The sequence below is a fragment of the Panulirus ornatus genome, chromosome 59 (assembly GCF_036320965.1).
Source record: "Panulirus ornatus isolate Po-2019 chromosome 59, ASM3632096v1, whole genome shotgun sequence".
In the NCBI taxonomy this organism is placed as follows: domain Eukaryota; kingdom Metazoa; phylum Arthropoda; class Malacostraca; order Decapoda; family Palinuridae; genus Panulirus; species Panulirus ornatus.
The window spans coordinates 19629764-19652893 of record NC_092282.1 but is presented as its reverse complement, the minus strand read 5'-3'; the positions used below and the strand labels follow the sequence as shown (position 1 = coordinate 19652893).

The window sequence follows — 23130 nt, the reverse complement described above, 5'->3', positions numbered from 1 at the left end:
ACCTAAGGGTCCTTAACATATGGATGTTAGCGAGTTGCTTGATAAGAAAATTTGGCCTTTTCCACCCTCCTGGAATTTCAGGAAAAAGCTTGTTCCATAGATATAGTAATTGATATATTTTTCTTTCCTTTTTATGATGTGTTCTTTCCTACAGCTGAAAGATTGTACCCAATGCTGATTCTTCCTTTAGCATTTTAGCTTACGACAGTCTTCATCCATAGTTGTCAAATGTAGCAGTGCTTGGAATGTATCCTAAAGAATTTTGCATGTTGGTTTGCTTTTCACACAAGGGAAATCACCATATGCCTCATCTGAGTGAAATTAATTGATAGGAGTTTCCATGTCACTTACAGGTGGAAGAATGATGCCACAACCAGCTAGACAAATGATATCACCTGAGAGTTCTCAGTTTGGTGATATGACAAGGCCGGATATGTCACAACAGCAGATTACAGCAATGCTACCACATGTTCCAACACCATACAAGGGTTGGCAACTTTACATGAATGAAGGTTAGTAAGATATATTTTTGTTAGTTCATGTAGAAGTAGCTTTGTCAAACAGCATTTATTATGTCCCATCACCACGAGTGTATGTGGGACGTTATTTTGTCGCCCGTGTTTTTGTGTGTCTTTGTTTATTTTTTGTCTAATCAACAAAAAGAGGAAGAGATGTACACTCATGGGACCTTATAGCTTAAACCATTTTTGTCATACCCCTTTTTAAATTTTTGTGTAGTGTCAATTCACAATAGCACCATTTAGCTTGATCCATTTATATGTTACAGATACTGTTAAGATACATCTTGACATCTTTTCACTATCTGTCATGGTGTCTGTTGTTTCTGTGAAGCTTTTAAAGAAGTGTTCTGCATCAGCAGAAACTTTAAGGATATGACCAAGTCTCTTCCATGGTGGGCAAGTTTTTGGCTTTTGACCACTCACTTTAACACAGCTCTCTGAATCCTGTCTGTTATTCTTTTGAAGAAGTGTCCTCTGTCATCTTTTTCAAATTGGTTTAGAAACTTTAAGGTTGTGATCAAGTCACCTCTTATTCTCTCTTTAGTAGTAGATAATTTTGGGGGCTCTTAAGCTCTTACTGTAACCAGGTACACTCAACAGACTTATACCACTGTAACTTGAAGATGCACCTGTGTTCACCATGCCTTTATCCAGTGGCATTATACAGGCATTCTGTCAATCTTCAAATACTTCAACAAGAGCTATGTGCACCATGTCCACAAAAAGCCTTGTCCACCTCCATGTATTTTCAAAGGGAATGTTACAATTACATTTTAGTACTTTGCCATCTCTCATTTGGCCTTGATTACCATCTGCAGATGTTTGAGAATGGAATTGGCAAAATTCCTGAAGTATTCTAGGTCCATGTTTTGGGTCCATAGGGTCTTGATCTCCTGAATGAGGTAAAGCACAGCCTAGATGTTGCATGCAGCAAGCTTGAATTTCGTCTGATTCCAGAAGTTCTCAGTTGGGTTAAGCCTTTGGAGTTCTCAGGCCACTTCATGTGGCAAAAGTCCACATCAAGGTAGGCCTTAATTGAAATATAGTGATGTTAATTGGAGGGAAGAAGAAGAGAAAAGGGAAGGTATTTACAGACTATTGAGGAAGTAAAAGACCTGTTTTTTATAATGAAGGCTTTTCTCTGATAACCAGTTCATCTTTCTAGCCTTATATCAGAAGGTGTACTATTCTGGTGATCACATACATGAATCTCATAAAAAGGAAGCAGATGATCCTCAAGCACCTCAGTGTGCTGCTTTCATTCACTGCAGTGTTTTTAAGAAGTACAGCTCTCACCTACCCATTGTACTACTAAAGCAACCCCAAACCATCACAATATCTGGGTGTTTCACAGTTTTCACTGTGAAAAGAAAGTCATACTGGTTGGCACCTTCCAGCCTCCTGCACAAATTTGAAAGAAGTTTCATTGGAAAACATTATTCCACTGTTGCTCACTCATCTTTGTATTTCTTTACAGATAGGAATTGTTTGCATTTTGTTTCCTTTTCTAAAGAGAAATTTGGCAACTGGCTTCCAGGAGGAAATGTGAAGGCCCTTTTGCTGGTGACATTGAGTGGTTCTTAGAAAAATGTTTCAAAGAAGTATTTTTTTTTTTTTTGCTTAGATGTGGGGTTTACTTCAGTGCTACTCATCTTGGGAGGCAAGCTGTTGATCTAGATGTCTTTCTTGGATGACCAGGGATAGGTTTTGGTGGTGGGATGCCATTGTCAGGGAAGCCTTGAGATCTGGCAAACTGCTGCCTGATCATTCATTTTGAGAGCTCAGTGTGCCTAGAAGTTTTCTTGCTTCCAAGAGAGAATTTGGACTTTCTATTCTTTAGAAAGCTAAGACCAACCATCTCGAAGCATAGGTGGAAGAAATGTGGGGCTCAGAAATGAAATTCTCAAAATGTGGCAGCTAGGTAGAATAGAAAGAATATCCTTACCAAAAGATAGCCTGAGGCTCATTAAGACAGGTTGCTAGTGTCCTCATCATTGGAAGCACTAGTGTCACCAACCAGATGTTTGATGATTTTACCCTGAGAGAGTCATATGCATGTACCCACAATAAACTTTACTGATGTATAGCCTTTGAAAATGTATGGGGGCAGACATGGATTTTGTGGACACCGTACGTTGAAAATCCTGATTAACCAGTCAGCAACAGTCACCCTTTTTCTTGAGAAATTCTGCTACAATCCCAGCCACTTTGCTACATTTGATTTTGCCACTTCTTCCCTTTTCACCAAACCATTTGCCATGGCTCTTTGATTTTGCATACCTCCAGCTCCAAACACATTTAACAATCCTTAGAAATACTCACTCTGCATCCTCTTCACTTCATTTCTGCATTTATCATGTCCCTAAACACCCCATCGCCAATGTTCCCCACTGCTCTCTTGTTTTTTCACATGGTTTACATTTTTTCTAAACTTCGTCTTATTTTCCCCAAAGTTTACTGGTACTCATTCACCCCAGCTTTCGCTTCCAATTTTTCTCTTTTTTTTTTTTTTTACCTTTGCACCTTACTGTTGATATCCTGCCACTTTCTATTGTTTATTTCCTAGTTACTTGCACTCTTTCCCAGCAGATGATGCTCTGATACAATTCTCTTCTTTTTCATTAGTATCTTAACTTCCTCATCCCATTACGTACTACCCTTTCTCCTGTCCACCTCCCACTTCTCATACATCATAGACTTCTCTTGCACTTTTAAGCTTAACACTCATGCTTAACAATCACACACCTCCCCAAGACAATTCCATCTCATTTTTAGCCACTGCGAAGGCTTCTGTTGCAGGCCACTGAAACGAGGCTGAGGCTGTGGGCTGGGAGGATCTTTTGTATCAGCGCATGGAGGTGTTCTGTTTGTGATGTCTGATGTTGTCACCATCTCAGGCATTAGTGAATGATGTGGTCTGAGGAATTTCTTGTTCCTCCATAGAATGCGGCCACTGCCTATCCTGACAAGGTAGTCTCACTGACGTCCTATCCCCTGGATAACACCACCTCAGCCCCACTAGCTGTTTTTGTGGCTTTAGAATCACACTCATCTGCAGCTTGTTTCCACTCAGGAGCAAATGAGTGATGGTGTGCTGTATCTGTAGACCTCATGGGATGGCCGATCAGGACGAACTGGCAACCTTCCCTCAGCTTGAGTTGTGTTCCTGAATTCCAACAATCCTCTGGCTAATTCATCTTTGTTGACATGTCCTTCCTTCTTTGTCATAATGAAAAGTTTCTTGTGACTTAAACATTTGCTTCTGCATGTCCATTGGCACGTGGGTTGTGTGGCGAAGACACTCAATGCTCCATCCCCAATGAGCCAGGAATTGCCGTACTGTTGAAGATGTGAACTGGGGGCCACCATCAGTTCTTAATGCGAAAGGAATTCATGTGTCCGCAAAAACAGCACGTAGATGATTTGCTGATGCTGGTCAAGGACATGCAGACACATTGCCATGCAGGCATCCAGTCAATTTTCACCAAGTATGTATGACCAGCTATGTGAAAGTAGTCTGCTGAGACAGATTTGAACACACTTTTTGGGCTGTTGTCATCCTGCTAGAGTGGTTGGTTCTGCTGACTTGGGAGGAGGGACCAGCATTGAGAGCACCGAGAGATCATATTCTCAATGCCCAAGTCAGTACCAGGCCAACTGGTGGTCTGTTGCGCCCCACGTTTCCTTCTTTCCATCCCCTAATGAGAGTCGTGTAGGCGCTCTAGTATTTCCCAACGAAGATTGTGAGTTATTAGTAACCTGCATCAGTAGATGATGAGATCGTTGTCCATCGCATATAGACTGTGAACTGGCCAAAATGCTTGCAGGTGAGGCTCAAGTTCATGTTGGCTGTCCGGGAAACCACTAAGAATGACGTCCTTCAAACAGTATGTTCAACGTCATGTTGCTCAGTGGCACAAACCTTCTCTAAGTTTTGGTCCTTGAGAGGTGCCAGATGATTGCCCTCCTCAACAACAGCATGGAGAGAGGTAAGAACGGCAGTGTGAAGAAGATCCATTCCATCTTTATCTGCTGCATCATCATCCTGATCAACTGGATCTTGTGCCGGCGCATGTAACTGCATCGGGAGCGCAGTGAAAAGAGCCCTTTTGCCAGTGTGTGGTGAAGGAGTATCCACAAAGCTTCTCCCTCACACACTGCAGTCTAGGGTTTTCTATCTCACCGAGTAGCTTGCTTGCTTGTTGTTGTTGTTGTTGTTGTTGTTGTTTGAGATTAAACCTCCCTACATCTCATGAGGTGCGGGCCCTATGCTCCAGGGTGGTCTGCCAGTGTGAGGGACCTAGGCATTGGGCCTAGGGGGTTGAGATTGTTATCCCACCTGACCCCCATGAGAGCCAGGCTCCATCTGAGTAGCTTGCTGTTGAGGATGGGAACCAACGGGTGGTGATCAACTACCAAGTCAAAATGAGGTAACCCTGTCAGGTAAGTATCGCACTTCCTTATAGCCCAGAGAACGGTGGCTGTCTACAGCTTGATAATTTCATATTGCGACTGTATCAGTTAAGAATCTGGAACCGCACTGAACTAGCTTCCAAAATGCCCATTGTTTCTAAAGAAAGATCAATCAGAATCCATGCGCTCTCAATGCATCCGACTGCAGTATCATGAGCAATGAGGGATCGAAGAATGCAAGGACAGGTGATGCTATAAGACACTGTTTAACCTTTTCAAATGCCCCCTCATGATGTGACGACCAGCAACGCTCGTTCTTGGGTCGTAGAGATCTCGGAGAGGTTGTGCAGTGTCCGATATCGTGGAAGATAATCCACCTAATTGATTGGTGAGGCCCATGAACGATTGAAGATCCATATTTTGTGGCCTTGGAAAGTTCATGATTGCTTTCATCTTCCCTGCTTCAGCGGTTTACCCCAAAGAGGAGATAGAATAGCCGAAGATATTGACATTGTTTTCAGAGAATGTAAACATCTTAGAGTTTTATGTGATGCCATATTGATCACAACGTTGCACGGCGATGATGATGTGAGCAAGGTGGTTGTTGTACATCATGTTGTAGGCTTGAACATTGTGCATAGTATGATGGTCTGTGGGATATCTCTAAGGGCCTGATCGCCACCTCTATTGTGCTTATCGCTGGGCAAAACCTGCCCCGTGACTGCACGTTTGAACTTATAATGGCCCCAGGGTGTTATGAAACACGTCAAATCCTGGTTGTCTCCTGTGATCCTGATCTGGAAGTATCCCATTTTAGCGTCAAAAGAGATGATCCATTTCCCACCTAATCTAATGGAAATGACTGCATCACATGGTGATCACACAGGGTATAGTAGCCTTCAGATCACACCATGCTGTCGGGTAGTCTGCCATCTCTATTAGGTCTATAGTGAGCAGATCATCCGGCTGTTGCTTGATTTCTGCATGCCAGCTGTATGGGATGGTGTGGGGAGCCGTTCCTGCAAATGGATGAGCATCATCAGTTGGTTCCATTCACATGGGGCCCCCATCCATTTCCCTCAGCATTGTTGAACCCCCAAAGATCCTCAAGAAGGCTTCCATTATAGCAGCGGTGGTGTGTTATGCACATTGAGTTGGTATTGGGTAACATGCGTGCGGCCAACTGGGCAGCTCCACCGCTGAGGCAGACCCAGGATTTATGTTTATCTGCTTCTCTGTCTGCTGAACTGTTTCAGTTTGTGCTGGTAAATTTTCCGGGAGAATTCCAAAGACGATAGAGTCATACCAAGTGAGTAAGGCCACCTTTACTTCTTTCACAACAGACATCACAGTCTTGGCTTGCCTGCTGCCCAGCTCTAGGTCTGATGAGGAGGTCCCTAAGCAGGTAAGAGGATGATGTCCCACAGCTTAAAGACCCTTATCGTCAGCTGGTTCCAAGCTAGATGAGGGAATCCTCAGTGATCTTGCTGTGTTGAGCCCAATAACCGTTGCCTTGGCCCTGGAATCAGGCGTCCAAACGATGGTGTTGCATCCAGCTGGGTGTGTGGCCCTTATTGCTGCCTGCAGCGCTGGGCGTGCCATCACTCGGTTGGCATACATAGCCCTTGTCAAAAGTTGGTAAACTGTTCTACCATCCCACCTATCACTGCAGCTTTGTTTCTGGAACTGCTTCAAGAGCCCTTGAAAGCTTCTTTTTGCAAATTCCCTGCTTTTTTTTTTCAAACATTCGAAATGGCCTCATTTGCTGCAGTGAAACCAGGCTTTGCCTATTGCTTGACACTCATGTTTATCTGCTCGACACTCTTCCCCACGTGGAAAGCACACACTGGGTTTCACCTTACTTGGTTTCTGTGCTTTCTTATAGTTCGACAGTCTTAACTGAATGGGTTGATGACCCTCTTCTCACCTCACTGGTTTGCACTTTCTTATGCTGTACATATATCCATCACACTTTGCAATGTAAGTTCCTTTTTCTCTAGCTTGCATTTCAGTGCCACTATATCACTTGTGCCAGCAACTATTCAGTCACGATGCTGATTGATGAGACACTTTTCACAGAAGTAACAGAAGTTGGCAGTTTCCTTCACCACACACAAAAGAAACCATGTAAACTTTCTCAAGCTTCTTGCACTCGAGAGTAGAAGTCCCTTCGGTCCACGATGATGTTGCGCTGACTCCAAAGGTACTCTTCTCCGTAGCGTCGAGAGTGGATTACAGATCTGAGTCTTCAGGTACACTGATGCCATGGCGCAGGATCCGTGTCCACTCATTGTCTAAGACAGTCATGAGTGCAGCCATCTGCTCAACCTGGGGAAAGAAGGATACTTTTGTAAGAGTAATATACCCCTTAAACCTGTGGCTCTGTGTGTCAAACTCACGTAGTGATGCTGATGATGCCAAGCGTGGAGTTGCTGTGGTAGTGACAGGAAACTTAACCAGACGAGCACCACTGTTGCTGGTCGTGGCACCACTGGTACTAGCGTTGCTGCTTGTGGTCGATGTGCTGGGATGCATTGGTGCTTGCTGTTATTACCATGTGCTCCAGTTGCTGGTACATGCATTTTTCCCGGCATTGAGACTCCTCTTGAGCTTTCTCTGCTGCTTCAACTTGCCATACCATGAGCAAGGTCAACAGCTCGAGTTGCCTCTCCATCTTGACAGAGTGAAGTGTGAGCAGAGTGGCAGAACAATCCTACTTACTGTGCCATGTTCTGTTTCAATGTGTAGTTTGCTTATGCACAGGCTCAGGAAAACACAGTTTCCAGATGCAGTATATTTGTGCGAAATATATACAAAGTGCAGCAAATGAAACTAATACGGTGAACAATGATGTGTCAAGAGCATGGTTAAGAAAAAGGGTGGAGGAAGGTGTGCTCACGCCCTAAGCTCTATTTTTGAACTGCCTCACTGCCCTTGCCTAGCCATGGAGGGTTATAATGTAAACTCGGGATCATTCGAACGCACTTGACTAATGTGCTTCCTTCATGTCCTCCGCCCATGCTAATGTATTTGATTTGTTCGACTCTCAGCCTTACCAGTTGCAAAACTTATTCATACTAAACGATGATTGACATTCATGCTTAACAACCACATATACATGCTTCTATCAGATAACTAATTGTCATAACCTGAATTTTTGACCTTTTTGACTCATTCCATGTCCATATTTTGGCTGCATAGGTCAGGGCCGGGAGGACTATACTGTCCCTTAATCCTTTTTTCTCTTTCATACTTACATCTCTACTTTTCATTATCCCAGTACATGACTTCTCCCCTGTCCTAGTTTCTCTTTTATCTCATTTATATCATCAAGCATACCCAAGATAGCTCCCAAACACATATTTTTGTGGCAACTTCCAGTCCTTCACCCCCACCATCCCCCCAATATCTGTAAAAATTTAGGACATTTTCTTCTCTGCAGGGCCTTGCAAAATCTTTACTTTCAGTCTATTTCCTTACAAACACAGTAACTCCACCTAATTACTTTTATTTTTATTGTTTTGATTGTCATTTTTTTTCTTAAGACCAGTGAACTGAAATTGTCAATACTCTTATTTAATGATTGGTAGTTTTGTAACAGTGGCGATGTAAATGTTATTGATACAGTTATCCACTTGTCTATATTTTTATCAGTATCAATCCTGAACTAATTTTGCATTGTTGTATACTTTTCTAGAATTACTAAGCATCATGGTTTAGATCCTCATTATTTTTGTGTTGGTTCTCAATGAATTAAGTATATTTACTCTAAGGGTACCATATGATATCCTTGTGTTTAGTCAGTTATATAAGGTTTTACTTAAATTTTGTGGAAATTTTTTTAACAAATGAGATACTGTGTATTATTACTTTATATGTTACTTTATACACAACTGAAGGGATGTCTGATCATTATCTTGTGGAGGCGAAGGTGAATTTTGTAGGGGTTTTAAGAAAAGAGGAGAGAATGTTGGGATGAAGAGAGTGGTGAGAGTACGTGAGCTTGGGAAGGAGACTTGTGTGAGGAAGTACCAAGGAGAGACTGAGTGCAGAATGGAAAAAGGTGAGAACAAAGGACGTAAGGGGAGTGGGGGAGGAATGGGATGTATTTAAGGGAAGCAGTGATGGCTTGCGCAAAAGATGCTTGTGGCATGAGAAGCGTGGGAGGTGGGCAGATTAGAAAGGGTAGTGAGTGGTGGGATGAAGAAGTAAGATTATTAGTGAAAGAGAAGGGAGAAGCATTTGGACGAGTTTTGCAGGGAAATAATGCAAATGAGTGGGAGATGTATAAAAGAAAGAGGCCGGGGGTCAAGAGAAAGGTGCAAGAGGTGAAAAAATGGGCAAATGAGAGTTGGGGTGAGAGAGTATCATTGAATTTTAGGGAGAATAAAAAGATGTTTTGGAAGGAGGTAAATAAAGTGCATAAGACAAGAGAACAAATGGGAACATCGGTGATGGGGGCTAATGGGGAGGTGATAACAAGTAGTGGTGATGTGAGAAGGAGATCGAGTGAGTATTTTGAAGGTTTGTTGAATGTGTTTGATGATAGAGTGGCAGATATAGGGTGTTTTGGTCGAGGTGGTATGTGAAGTGATATGGTTAGGGAGAATGATTTCGTAAAGAGAAAAGAGGTAGTAAAAGCTTTGCAGAAGATGAAAGCCTGCAAGTCAGCAGGTTTGGATGGTATTGCAGTGGAATTTATTGAAAAGGGGGTGACTGTGTTGTTGACTGGTTGGTAAGGTTATTTAATGTATGTATGACTCAAGGTGAGGTGCCTGAGGATTGGCGGAATGCTTGCATAGTGCCATTGTACAAAGGCAAATGGGATAAAGGTGAGTGCTCAAATTACAGAGGTATAACTTGTTGAGTATTCCTGGGAAATTACATAGGAAGGTATTGATTGAGAGGGTGAAGGCATGTACAGAGCATCAGATTGGGGAAGAGCAGTGTGGTTTCAGAAGTGGTAGAGGATGTGTGGATCAGGAGTTTGCTTTGAAGAATGTATGTGAGAAATACTTAGAAAAGCAAATGGATTTGTATGTAGCATTTATGGATCTGGAGAAGCCATATGATAGAGTTGATGGAGATGCTCTGTGGAAGGTATTAAGAATATATGGTGTGGGAGGCAAGTTGTTAGAAGCAGTGAAAAGTTTTTATCTAGGATGTAAGGCATGTGTGCAAGTGGGAAGAGGAGAAAGTGATTGGTTCTCATTGAATGTCGGTTTGTGGCAGGGGTGCGTGATGTCTCCATGGTTGTTTAATTTGTTTATGGATGGGGTTAGGGAGGTGAATGCAAGAGTTTTGGAGAGAGGGGCAAGTATGCAGTCTGTTGTGGATGAGAGGGCTTAGGAAGTGAGTCAGTTGTTGTTTGCTGATGATAGAGCACTTTGGCTGATTCGGGTAAGAAACTGTAGAAGGTGGTGACTGAGTTTGGTAAAGTGTGTGAAAGATGAAAGCAGAGAGTAAATGTGAATAAGAGCAAGGTTATTAGGTACAGTAGGGTTGAGGGACAAGTCCATTGGGAGGTAAGTTTGAATGGAGAAAAACTGGAGGAAGTGAAGTGTTTTAGATATCTGGGGGTGGATTTGGCAGTGGATGGAACCATGGAAGTGGAAGTGAGTCACAGGGTGGGGGAGGGGGCGAAAGTATTGGGAGCGTTGAAAAATGTGTGGAAGGTGAGAACATTATCTCCGAAAGCAAAGATGGGTATGTTTGAAGGAATAGTGGTTCTAACAATGTTATGTGATTGCGAGGCGTGGGCTATAGATAGAGTTGTGCGCTGGAGTGTGGATGTGCTGGAAATGAGATGTTTGAGGACAGTATGTAATATGTGGTGTGAGGTGATTTGATCGAGTAATCAATGAAAGGGTAAGAGAGATGTGTTGAAATAAAAAGAGTGTGGTTGAGAGAGCAGAAGAGGGTGTTTTGAAATGGTTTGGTCACATGGAGAGAATGAGTGAGGAAAGATTGACAAAGAGGATATGTGTGTCAGAGGTGGAGGGAACGAGGAGAAGTGGGAGAGCAAATAGGAGGTAGAAAGATGGATTGAAAAAGATTTTGAGCGATCAGGGCCTGAACATGCAGGAGGGTGAAAGGCATGGAAGGAATAGAGTGAATTAGAATGATGTGGTATACCGGGGTCGACGTACTGTCAAAGGATTGAACCAGGGCATGTGAAGCGTCTGGGGTAAACCATGGAAAGTTTTGTGGGGCCTGGATGTGGAAAGGGAGCTGTGGTTTCGGTGCATTATACATGACAGCTAGAGACTGAGTGAGAACGAATGTGGCCTTTGTTGTCTTTTCCTAGCGCTACCTCATGTGCATTCGGAGGGAGGGGGTTGTCATTTCATGTGTGGCGGGGTGGCAACGGGAATGAAGAAAGGCAGCAAATATGAATTATGTACATGTGTATATATGTATATGTCTGTGTGTGTATATATTTGTATACGTTGAAATGCATAGGTATGTATATGTGCATGCGTGGACGTGTATGTATATACATGTGTATGTGGTTGGGTTGGTCCATTTTTTGTCTGTTTCCTTGTGCTGCCTTGCTAACACGGGAGACAGTGACAAAGTATAATAACTAAATTTAAATATGTTACAGCCATATTTTTTTTTGTATAATTTTCTTGCCCTAGGTGAGAGCATAACTGATAACTGCCAATGAATATATAATTGTGGTTTTATGTAGGGTCTCATGCCTTAGGTGAGAGCATACTTAAACTGATACTTGCCAGTAACATTATGTAACTTTTTTTATGTAGGGACTGATCAGACCTCATGTCTGATGTTTGTTTTGATGATTTTCATCTAGCAGATTATGAAGGTTTCCATTTTAATATTTTTACAAGATGGTGGAGTTCAGAATATTTGAACAAGCAATATAGCAGTCTTTTCCAATAAAGTGTATTTAGGGTGACTTTTTGCATGCACTAAACCTCTCTAATCGTGCTATCATACTCTCCTTGTAAATTATGGGGGAAAATATACCGTCCTCTGTGATTTATTTTCTTTTCATCAGGTTACTCAGCAGGATCTGAAATGGTGGCATATGTTAAAGCCTTTGGAAAGTTTTTCCATCAGCTCCGGCCATCATTGCAGCGTGATGTGATTGAGGAGCGACGAGCTTTCTCAGTGAACCTGAAAACTTTGTTACATGATGAGATGATTAAGAAGGAAATTCCAAACATTTCTGAATTAGTAGTTAATGCCCCAGAAAAAATAATCAGTTGCCTCGGTCTTGCAATGCATCAAGTAAGATTGCCTGTAAATCACTGTGCATAATCCTACTTATCTGCAGATATTTTTACTCTGTAGTTTGTTTATTAATATTTTTATTATTTTATTATTAAATTGCCTGACTTGTATTAAAAGTATTACAAATTTTTGCTAACCTGAAAGTTCTATATTTACTTCATTTTAATCATGAATTAAAATAAGATTCTAATCATGATAAGAAACAATAGCTTACATTCAATATTTTCTCTTCTAGATGCAAACAAATTATTTATCTACTGCTTGTATGATTCTATAGTTTTATGTTTTTTGTTGCAGTTATTAACAGAAGAAGTTGAGGCAGAACTGAGAATGGAAGCTGCAGAAGTTTTGAATGGAGATCCAGAAGGAGTTGATGAAGTAGCTATAGATACATGTGTTCCAGATGCTAATCTTCCATTGATTCATGCCCGACTCACTAATCTTGCAACATTTACACAGCTCAAGAACCTCAAAGCTAGCTACTATGGTGAGAAGCATGATTATTTGACTGAAAGTCTTTGGATCAAGGCTTGGTTGAAAATAAACTCATTTATGGGTAGGAAGGGATTACAGTTACAAATAAACTTGGTTGCTTGAGGGAGGTACAGCTGACTGTCTCTGAACATCCACAAAGCACATAATACTTCAGAACTATATGCTTAAGTTCATTGCAGACAGACACACAGATCAGGTCCATGTCAGTGCTTATTTACACTGTATGAGTTCTCTTGAGGTGAAAATATTGCAGTATGTTTGATTGGGTTGATGGGAATGAGTTATCCCTCTTCCTCCTTTACAATACAGTATTTTTAAAAAGAGATTTTGTTATTACTTTGATTAAGAATGGAAAGGTGGAAGCTATAAGAAAAAAGTTTTGAATGGCATGACATTCTTTTATTGTATATTGGGTAATGAAATATAAGGAAAGTGGTTTTCAAATGTTTATTTTATATTCATTTTTTTTTTCTTTTTTTTTTTTTGCCGCTGTCTCCCGCGTTTGCGAGGTAGCGCAAGGAAACAGACGAAAGAAATGGCCCAACCCACCCCCTTACACATGTATATACATACGTCCACACACGCAAATATACATACCAACACAGCTTTCCATGGTTTACCCCAGACGCTTCCCATGCCCTGATTCAATCCACCGACAGCACGTCAACCCCGGTATACCACATCGCTCCAATTCACTCTATTCCATGCCCTCCTTTCACCCTCCTGCATGTTCAGGCCTCGATCACACAAAATCTTTTTCACTCCATCTTTCCACCTCCAATTTGGTCTCCCTCTTCTCCTCATTCCCTCCACCTCCGACACATATATCCTCTTGGTCAATCTTTCCTCACTCATTCTCTCCATGTGCCCAAACCATTTCAAAACACCCTCTTCTGCTCTCTCAACCACGCTCTTTTTATTTCCACACATCTCTCTTACCCTTACGTTACTTACTCGATCAAACCACCTCACACCACACATTGTCCTCAAACATCTCATTTCCAGCACATCCATCCTCCTGCGCACAACTCTATCCATAGCCCACGCCTCGCAACCATACAACATTGTTGGAACCACTATTCCTTCAAACATACCCATTTTTGCTTTCCGAGATAATGTTCTCGACTTCCACACATTCTTCAAGGCTCCCAGAATTTTCGCCCCCTCCCCACCCTATGATCCACTTCCGCTTCCATGGTTCCATCCGCTGCCAGATCCACTCCCAGATATCTAAAACACTTCACTTCCTCCAGTTTTTCTCCATTCAAACTCACCTCCCAATTGACTTGACCCTCAACCCTGCTGTACCTAATAACCTTGCTCTTATTCACATTTACTCTTAACTTTCTTCTTTCACACACTTTACCAAACTCAGTCACCAGCTTCTGCAGTTTCACACATGAGTCAGCCACCAGCGCTGTATCATCAGCGAACAACAACTGACTCACTTCCCAAGCTCTCTCATCCCCACCAGACTTCATACTTGCCCCTCTTTCCAAAACTCTTGCATTCACCTCCCTAACAACCCCATCCATAAACAAATTAAACAACCATGGAGACATCACACACCCCTGCCGCAAACCTACATTCACTGAGAACCAATCACTTTCCTCTCTTCCTACACGTACACATGCCTTACATCCTCGATAAAAACTTTTCACTGCTTCTAACAACTTGCCTCCCACACCATATATTCTTAATACCTTCCACAGAGCATCTCTATGAACTCTATCATATGCCTTCTCCAGATCCATAAATGCTACATACAAATCCATTTGCTTTTCTAAGTATTTGTCACATACATTCTTCAAAGCAAACACCTGATCCACACATCCTCTACCACTTCTGAAACCACACTGCTCTTCCCCAATCTGATGCTCTGTACATGCCTTCACCCTCTCAATCAATACCCTCCCATATAATTTACCAGGAATACTCAACAAACTTATACCTCTGTAATTTGAGCACTCACTCTTATCCCCTTTGCCTTTGTACAATGGCACTATGCACGCATTCCGCCAATCCTCAGGCACCTCACCATGAGTCATACATACATTAAATAACCTTACCAACCAGTCAACAATACAGTCACCCCCTTTTTTAATAAATTCCACTCCAATACCATCCAAACCTGCTGCCTTGCCGGCTTTCATCTTCCGCAAAGCTTTTACTACCTCTTCTCTGTTTACCAAATCATTTTCCCTAACCCTCTCACTTTGCACACCACCTCGACCAAAACACCCTATATCTGCCACTCTATCATCAAACACATTCAACAAACCTTCAAAATACTCACTCCATCTCCTTCTCACATCACCACTACTTGTTATCACCTCCCCATTTGCGCCCTTCACTGAAGTTCCCATTTGCTCCCTTGTCTTACGCACTTTATTTACCTCCTTCCAGAACATCCTTTTATTCTCCCTAAAATTTAATGATACTCTCTCACCCCAACTCTCATTTGCCCTTTTTTTCACCTCTTGCACCTTTCTCTTGACCTCCTGTCTCTTTCTTTTATACATCTCCCACTCAATTGCATTTTCCCCTGCAAAAATCGTCCAAATGCCTCTCTCTTCTCTTTCACTAATACTCTTACTTCTTCATCCCACCACTCACTACCCTTTCTAATCAACTCATCTCCCACTCTTCTCATGCCACAAGCATCTTTTGCGCAATCCATCACTGATTCCCTAAATACATCCCATTCCTCCCCCACTCCCCTTACTTCCATTGTTCTCACCTTTTTCCATTCTGTACTCAGTCTCTCCTGGTACTTCCTCACACAGGTCTCCTTCCCAAGCTCACTTACTCGCACCACCCTCTTCACCCCAACATTCACTCTTCTTTTCTGAAAACCCATACAAATCTTCACCTTAGCCTCCACAAGATAATGATCAGACATCCCTCCAGTTGCACCTCTCAGCACATTAACATCCAAAAGTCTCTCTTTCGCGCGCCTGTCAATTAACACGTAATCCAATAACGCTCTCTGGCCATCTCTCCTACTTACATAAGTATACTTATGTATATCTCGCTTTTTAAACCAGGTATTCCCAATCATCAGTCCTTTTTCGGCACATAAATCTACAAACTCTTCACCATTTCCATTTACAACACTGAACACCCCATGTATATCAATTATTCCCTCAACTGCCACATTACTCACCTTTGCATTCAAATCACCCATCACTATAACCCGGTCTCGTGCATCAAAACCACTAACACACTCATTCAGCTGCTCCCAAAACACTTGCCTCTCATGATCTTTCTTCTCATGCCCAGGTGCATATGGACCAATAATCACCCATCTCTCTCCATCAACTTTCAGTTTTACCCATATTAATCGAGAATTTACTTTCTTACATTCTATCACATACTCCCACAACTCCTGTTTCAGGAGTATTGCTACTCCTTCCCTTGCTCTTGTCTTCTCACTAACCCCTGACTTTACTCCCAAGACCTTCCCAAACCACTCTTCCCCTTTACCCTTGAGCTTCGTTTCACTCAGAGCCAAAACATCCAGGTTCCTTTCCTCAAACATACTACCTATCTCTCCTTTTTTCACATCTTGGTTACATCCACACACATTTAGGCACCCCAATCTGAGCCTTCGAGGAGGATGAGCACTCCCCGCGTGACTCCTTCTTCTGTTTCCCATTTTAGAAAGTTATATATATATATATATATATATATATATATATATATATATATATATATATATATATATATATATATATATATATTTTTTTTTTTTTTTTTTATACTTTGTCGCTGTCTCCCGCGTTTGCGAGGTAGCGCAAGGAAACAGACGAAAGAAATGGCCCAACCCCCCCCCATACACATGTATATACATACGTCCACACACGCAAATATACCTACCTACACAGCTTTCCATGGTTTACCCCAGACGCTTCACATGCCTTGATTCAATCCACTGACAGCACGTCAACCCCGGTATACCACATCGCTCCAATTCACTCTATTCCTTGCCCTCCTTTCACCCTCCTGCATGTTCAGGCCCCGATCACACAAAATCTTTTTCACTCCATCTTTCCACCTCCAATTTGGTCTCCCTCTTCTCCTCGTTCCCTCCACCTCCGACACATATATCCTCTTGGTCAATCTTTCCTCACTCATTCTCTCCATGTGCCCAAACCACTTCAAAACACCCTCTTCTGCTCTCTCAACCACGCTCTTTTTATTTCCACACATCTCTCTTACCCTTACGTTACTCACTCGATCAAACCACCTCACACCACACATTGTCCTCAAACATCTCATTTCCAGCACATCCATCCTCCTGCGCACAACTCTATCCATAGCCCACGCCTCGCAACCATACAACATTGTTGGAACCACTATTCCTTCAAACATACCCATTTTTGCTTTCCGAGATAATGTTCTCGACTTCCACACATTCTTCAAGGCCCCCAGAATTTTCGCCCCCTCCCCCACCCTATGATCCACTTCCGCTTCCATGGTTCCATCCGCTGCCAGATCCACTCCCAGATATCTAAAACACTTCACTTCCTCCAGTTTTTCTCCATTCAAACTCACCTCCCAATTGACTTGACCCTCAACCCTACTGTACCTAATAACCTTGCTCTTATTCACTTTATTCATTTTATTAAACATAATTTCTGTTTCCTGTGTCAGTGAGATAGTGCCAGGAAACACACAAAGAAAGAATGGCCCATCCTCTCATATACACATGTATGTACATAAACGTCCACAAACGCACATATACATACATATGCATATCAATATACACATACACTGACATTACATACATACACATGTACATATTCATACTTGCGTGCCTTCATCCATTCCTGTCGCTACTCTGCCCCACTGGAAAACAGCATCGCTATTCCCTGCTTCAACGAGGTAGTGCCAGGAACACAAGATAAAAAGGCCCCATTCGTTCACAGTCAGTCTCTAGCTGTCATTTGTAATGCACTGAAACCACAGCTCCCTATCCACATGCAGGCCAAACAGACCATTCCATGGTTTACCTTATATGCTTCACATGCCCTGATTCAGTCCTGTGACAGCACGTTGACCCCGGTGTACCACATTGTTCCAATTCTCTCTGTTCCTTGCTCGCCTTTCACCCTCCTGTATGTTCAGGCCCTGATCGCTCAAATCTTTTTCACTCCATCCTTCCACCTCCAATTTGGTCTCCCACTTCTCCTTGTTCCCTCCACCTCTGGCACATACATCCTCTTTGTCAATCTTTCCTCAATCATTCTCTCCTTATGTCCAAACCATTTCAACACACTCTCTCCTGCTCTCTCAACCATACTCTTTGTATTTCCACACATCTCTCACCCGTACGTTACTTACTTGATCAAACCACCTCACACCACATGTTGTCCTCAGACATTTCATTTCCAACATATCCGCCCTCCTCCGTATAACCCTATCTATAGTCCATGCCTCTACCATATAACATTGTTGGAACTACTATTCCTTAAAACTTACCATTTTTGCTCTCCAAGGTAACGTTCTCTCCTTCCACACACTCTTCATTGCTCCCAGAACCTTCAACCCTTCCCCCACCGTGTGACTCACTTCCACTTCCATGGTTCCATCCGGTGCTAAATGCACTCCCAGATATCTAAAACACTTCGCTTCCTCCAATTTTTCTCCATTTAAACTTACATCTCAATTAACTTGGCCCTCAACCGTACTGAACCTAATTGCCCTGCTCTTATTCACTTTTGCTCTCAACTTTCTCCTTCCACACACTTTTCCAAACTCAGTGACCAACCTCTGCAGTTTCTCACTCAAATTAGCCACTGGAGCTGTATCATTAGCAAACAACTGACTCACTTCCCAGACACTCTCATCCACAATAGACTGCATACTTGCCCCTCTCTCCAAAACTCTTGCATTTACCTCCCTAACCACCCCATCCATAAACAAATTAAACAACCATGGGGACATTGCACACCCCTGCCGCAGACTGACATTCACTGGGAACCAATCACTCTCCTCTCCTCTCTTCCTACTCGTACACATGCTTTACATCCTTGGTAAAAACTTTTCACTGCTTCTAGCAACTTACCTCCCATACCACTTACTCTTAAAACCCTTGATAAAGCATCTCTATCAACCCTATCATATGCCATCTCCAGATCCACAAATGCTACCTACAAATCCATTTGTTTTTCTAAGCATTTCTCACATAAATTCTTCAAATCAATTACCTGATCCACACATCCTCTACCACTTCTGAAACCACACTGCTCTTCCCCAATGTGTTGCTCTGTACGTGCCTTCACCCTCTCAATCAGTATCCTCCCATATAATTTCCCAGGAATACTTAACAAACTTATACCTCTGTAGTTTTCAAATATGGCAAAATTCAGTGAGTTGTCTGTCTAACTGAGAAAAATGTTTTTTAGTGAAGCATGGGTCTGTGATAGTTTTATATATCTTAAGGTGATGACACAGATATTGATATTCAGACTATTGGACATATAGCTATGTGGAATTCTGAAATCAGAGGAAAACTTTTTTTTCAGGAATTACTAATCACATTGAATAAAGATCTTCGAGGTAAGGGAGAAATAATTGTACCTCCTTATGCCCTGTATGTCGTAGAAGGTGACTAGAAGGGTCAGGAGCGGCTGGCTAGAAGCCCTCCCCTTTTTGTATTTCAGTTTCAAAAAGAGGAAACAGGAGCCAGGTGGAGAGTGTTCATCCTCCTTGAAGGTTCAGATTAGGATGTCTGAATGTGTGTGCATGTAACCAAGATGAGAAGAGAGAAAAAGATAGAAAGTATGTTTGAGGAAAGAGACCTGGATGTTCTGGCTCTGAGTGAAACGTAGCTCAAGAGTAAAAGGAGAAGAATGGTTTGGACATGTATTAAGTGTAAAGTCAGTTGTTGGTGAGAGGACAAGAGCATAGAGGGAGTAACATTTCTTCTGAAGCAGTTGTGGGAGTATATGATAAGAGTGTAAGGAAGTAAGCTCTAGGTTGATGTGGGTATAACTAAAAGTGGATGGTGAGAGATGGGTGATTGTTAATTCTTATGCACCTGGCTATGAGAAGAAAGATCATGTGAGGCAAGAGTTTTGGGAGCAGCTGAGTGAGTGTGTCAGCAGTTTTGTTGCACGAGACTGGGTATTAGTGATCGGTGATTTAAATGCAAACTTAAGTAATGTGGCAGTTAAGGGTATAATTGTAGTGTTATGAATGGAAATGGTGAAGAGCTTCTGGAGTTTTATGCTAAAAGAAGACTGTTGATTTTGAACACCTTGTTTAGAAATAGAGATATACACAAGTATACAAATGTGAGTAGGAGAGATGGTCAACGTGCATTATTAGATGACGTATTAATCGATAGGCATGTAAAAGAGAAACTTTTGGATGAAACTGTGGTAAGAGGGCAGTTGGAGGGTTGTCTTATCACTATCTAGTGAAGGCGAGGGTGAAGATATGAATAGATTTTAGAAAAAGAGGAAAAAATGTTGAGGAGAAAAGAGTGGTGAGAGTAAGTGAGCTTTGAAAGGAGATTTGTGTGAAGAAATGCCAGGATAGATTGTAGATTGGCAAAAGGTGAGAGTAAATGAAGTAAGGTAAGTGGATTAGAGTAGATGAAGCAAGGGAAGTGGGTGAGAAATGGGAGGTACTTAGGAAAGCAGTGATGGCAGGTGCAAGAATTGCATTTAGCATGCAAAAGTTGGGAGGTGAGCAGATTAGAAAGGGTAGTGAGTTGTGAGATGAAGAGATAAGTTTGGAAATGAATAAGAAAAGAGAGGCATTTGGGCAGTGCATAATTCAGGGTAGGAGTGCAAATGATTGGGAGATGTATAAGAGGAAGCAGCAGGAGGTTAAGAGGAAGATGCAGGGGATAAAAAAAGAGGGCAAATTGGAGTTAAGGTGAGTGAGTATCAGTAAACTTTTGGGAGGATTAAAAGAATTTTTGGATGAAGATGAATAATGTGCAAAAGGCAAAAGAACAAATGGGAACAATGGTGATGGGGCAAAAGGGAAAGTGATACCAGGTTAGTAATGAAATGAGGAGATGGAGTATGTTGATGGATTGTTAAATGTGTGTAATGATAGAGTGGCAGATGTAGGGTGTTTTGGTTGGGGTGGTATACGAAGTAAGTCACAGAGAGAAGTTGGAGAACAGGAAAGAGGTGGTGAAAGCCTTGCATAAGATGAAGTGCGTCAAGGTGGCTGGAGTGGATGGGGTGATTGTGTTGTTGATTGGTTGGTAAGGATATTTAGTTTATGTATGGATTATGGGTCTGGGAGTGAAGAATGTGTGGAAAGAGAAAATGTTATCTCAGAGAACAAATATGGATATGTTTGAAGGAATAGTAGAACCAACAATATTATATGGTTGTGAGGCATGGGCTATAGATAGGGTTGTACGGAGGAGGGTGGGTGTGTTGGAAATGAAATGTTTGAGGGCAATGTTTAGAGGTAATTTGACTGAGTTGGTAATGAAAGGGTAAGAGAGATGTGTAGTAATAAAAAGAGTGTGGTGAAGAGAGCAGAAGGGGGGTGTGTTAAAATGGTTTGGACATTTAGAGAGAATGAGTGAGAAAAGGTTGACAAAGGGGATATATGTATCAGAGGTGGGGGAACAAGGAGAAGCAGGAGACCAAATTAGAGGTGGAAGGATGGAGTGAAAAAGATTTTGAGTGATCGGGGCCTGAACATACAGGAGGATGAGAGGCATGCAAGGAATAGAGCAAATTGGAATGATGTGATATACTGTGGTCGACATGCTGTCAGTGGACTGAACTAGGGCATGTGAAATGTCTGAGGTAAACCATGGAAAGGTCTGTGGGGCCTGGATGTGGATAGGGAGCTGTGGTTTTGGTGCATTGCACATGGCAACTAGAGGCTGACTGCCCCTTGCTGAAGTGAGGGGCAGCAATGCTGTGTCCTTGTGGGGCAGGTTGGTGCCGGGAATGCGTTGAAGGCAAGCAGGTATGAATATGTACTATGTACATATGTATGAATGTATATGTCTGTGTATGTGTATGTATATGTTGATATGTATATGTATGTGTATGTACATGTACGTGTATATGAGTGGATGTATATGTACATGTATATGAGTGGATGGGCCGTTCTTCGTCTGTTCCCTGACGCCACCTCGCTGACACAATCAAGTATGATAAATGAATAAATGAATATGGATCATTGTGAGTTGCCTGAGGATTGGCATAATGCATGTAAAGTGCCATTGTATAAAGGCAAGGGGGATAAAGGTTAGTGTTGAAATTACAGAGGTATAACTTTGCTGAATATACTTTGTAAGTTGTATGGGAGGGTATTGATTGAGAGGAACAAGGCATGTGCAGAGCATCAGATTGAGGAGCAGCAGTGTGGTTTCAGAAGTGGTAGGTGATATATGGATCAGGTGTTTGCTGTAAAGAATGTCTGAAAGAGATATTTAGGCAAATAGATGGTTTGTATGTGGTATTTATGGATCAGGAGAAGGCATGTGTTGGGGTAGATAAAGATAATTTGTAGAAGATCTGCTAGAAGCATAGAAGTTTTTATCAGGGGTGTAAGGCTGGTGTACAAGGGGAAAGAAAGGAGATTGAATGATTCCAGGTGATGTTTGGTCTGATGCAGAGGTGTGTGATGTCACCATTGTTGTCTGATTTGTTTATTGATGTAGCGATGAAGGAGGTAACTCCACAGAATCTGGGTGAGGGGGCAAGTATGCCAACTGTGGGAGATGAGAGGGCCTGGGAAATGAGTCAGTTGTTGTTTGCTGATGATATAGTACTGGTGGCAGAATGAGTTGAGGAACTGCAGCAGCTAGTGACCGAGTTTGAAAGTGTGTGATGGGAGAAAGTTGAGAGTGAATGTGAACAAAAGTAAGGTTATTAGGTGCAGCAGAGTTGAGGGGCAAAGTATTTGGGATGTAAGTTTGAATGAATAAGAATTGAAGGAAGTGAAGTGTTTTGTTTATCTGGGAGTGGATATGGCTGTGAATGGAGCCATAGAAGTGGAAGTGAGCCTTGTGGTGGGGGAGGGGGAGAAGGTTCTAGGAGTGCTGAAGAATGTGTGTAGAGATAATGTTATTTGGGAGGACTAGAATGGTTATGTTTGAAGGAATAGTAGTCCCAGCAATAGTATATGGCTGCAAGGCACTGGCTGTAGATAGTTGTGCTGAGGAGAGCGGATGTATTGGAAATTAATTGTTTAAGGACAGTATGTGGCATGAAGTGGTTTGATCGAGTAAGTAATGAAAGCGCAAGAGCGATATGTTGTAATAAAAAGATTGTTGTTGAGAGCATAAGAGCAATTTGTTGTAATAAAAAGATTGTGGTTGAGAGAGCAGAAGGTGTGTTTAAATGGTTTGGACATATGGTGAGAAGGAATGAGAAAAGGTTGACAAAGAGGATATATGTGTTAGAAGTGGAGGGAACAAGGAGAATGGGGAGACCAAATTTCAACA

General features: G+C 42.1%; 1 protein-coding gene across 1 annotated transcript in view; it reads left to right on the top strand.

Annotated features, from left to right (window-relative positions):
- Positions 1-357: 357 nt before the first annotated feature.
- Positions 358-23130, top strand: part of LOC139767208 (DNA helicase MCM8-like) — a 214242-nt gene continuing 191469 nt past the window's right edge. Inside the window, exons 1-3 of the mRNA XM_071696326.1 lie at positions 358-512; positions 11959-12191; positions 12492-12681. Coding sequence (XP_071552427.1) covers positions 362-512; positions 11959-12191; positions 12492-12681 — 574 coding nt within the window. The 5' untranslated portion in view covers positions 358-361. The remainder of the gene's footprint in view (positions 513-11958; positions 12192-12491; positions 12682-23130) is intronic.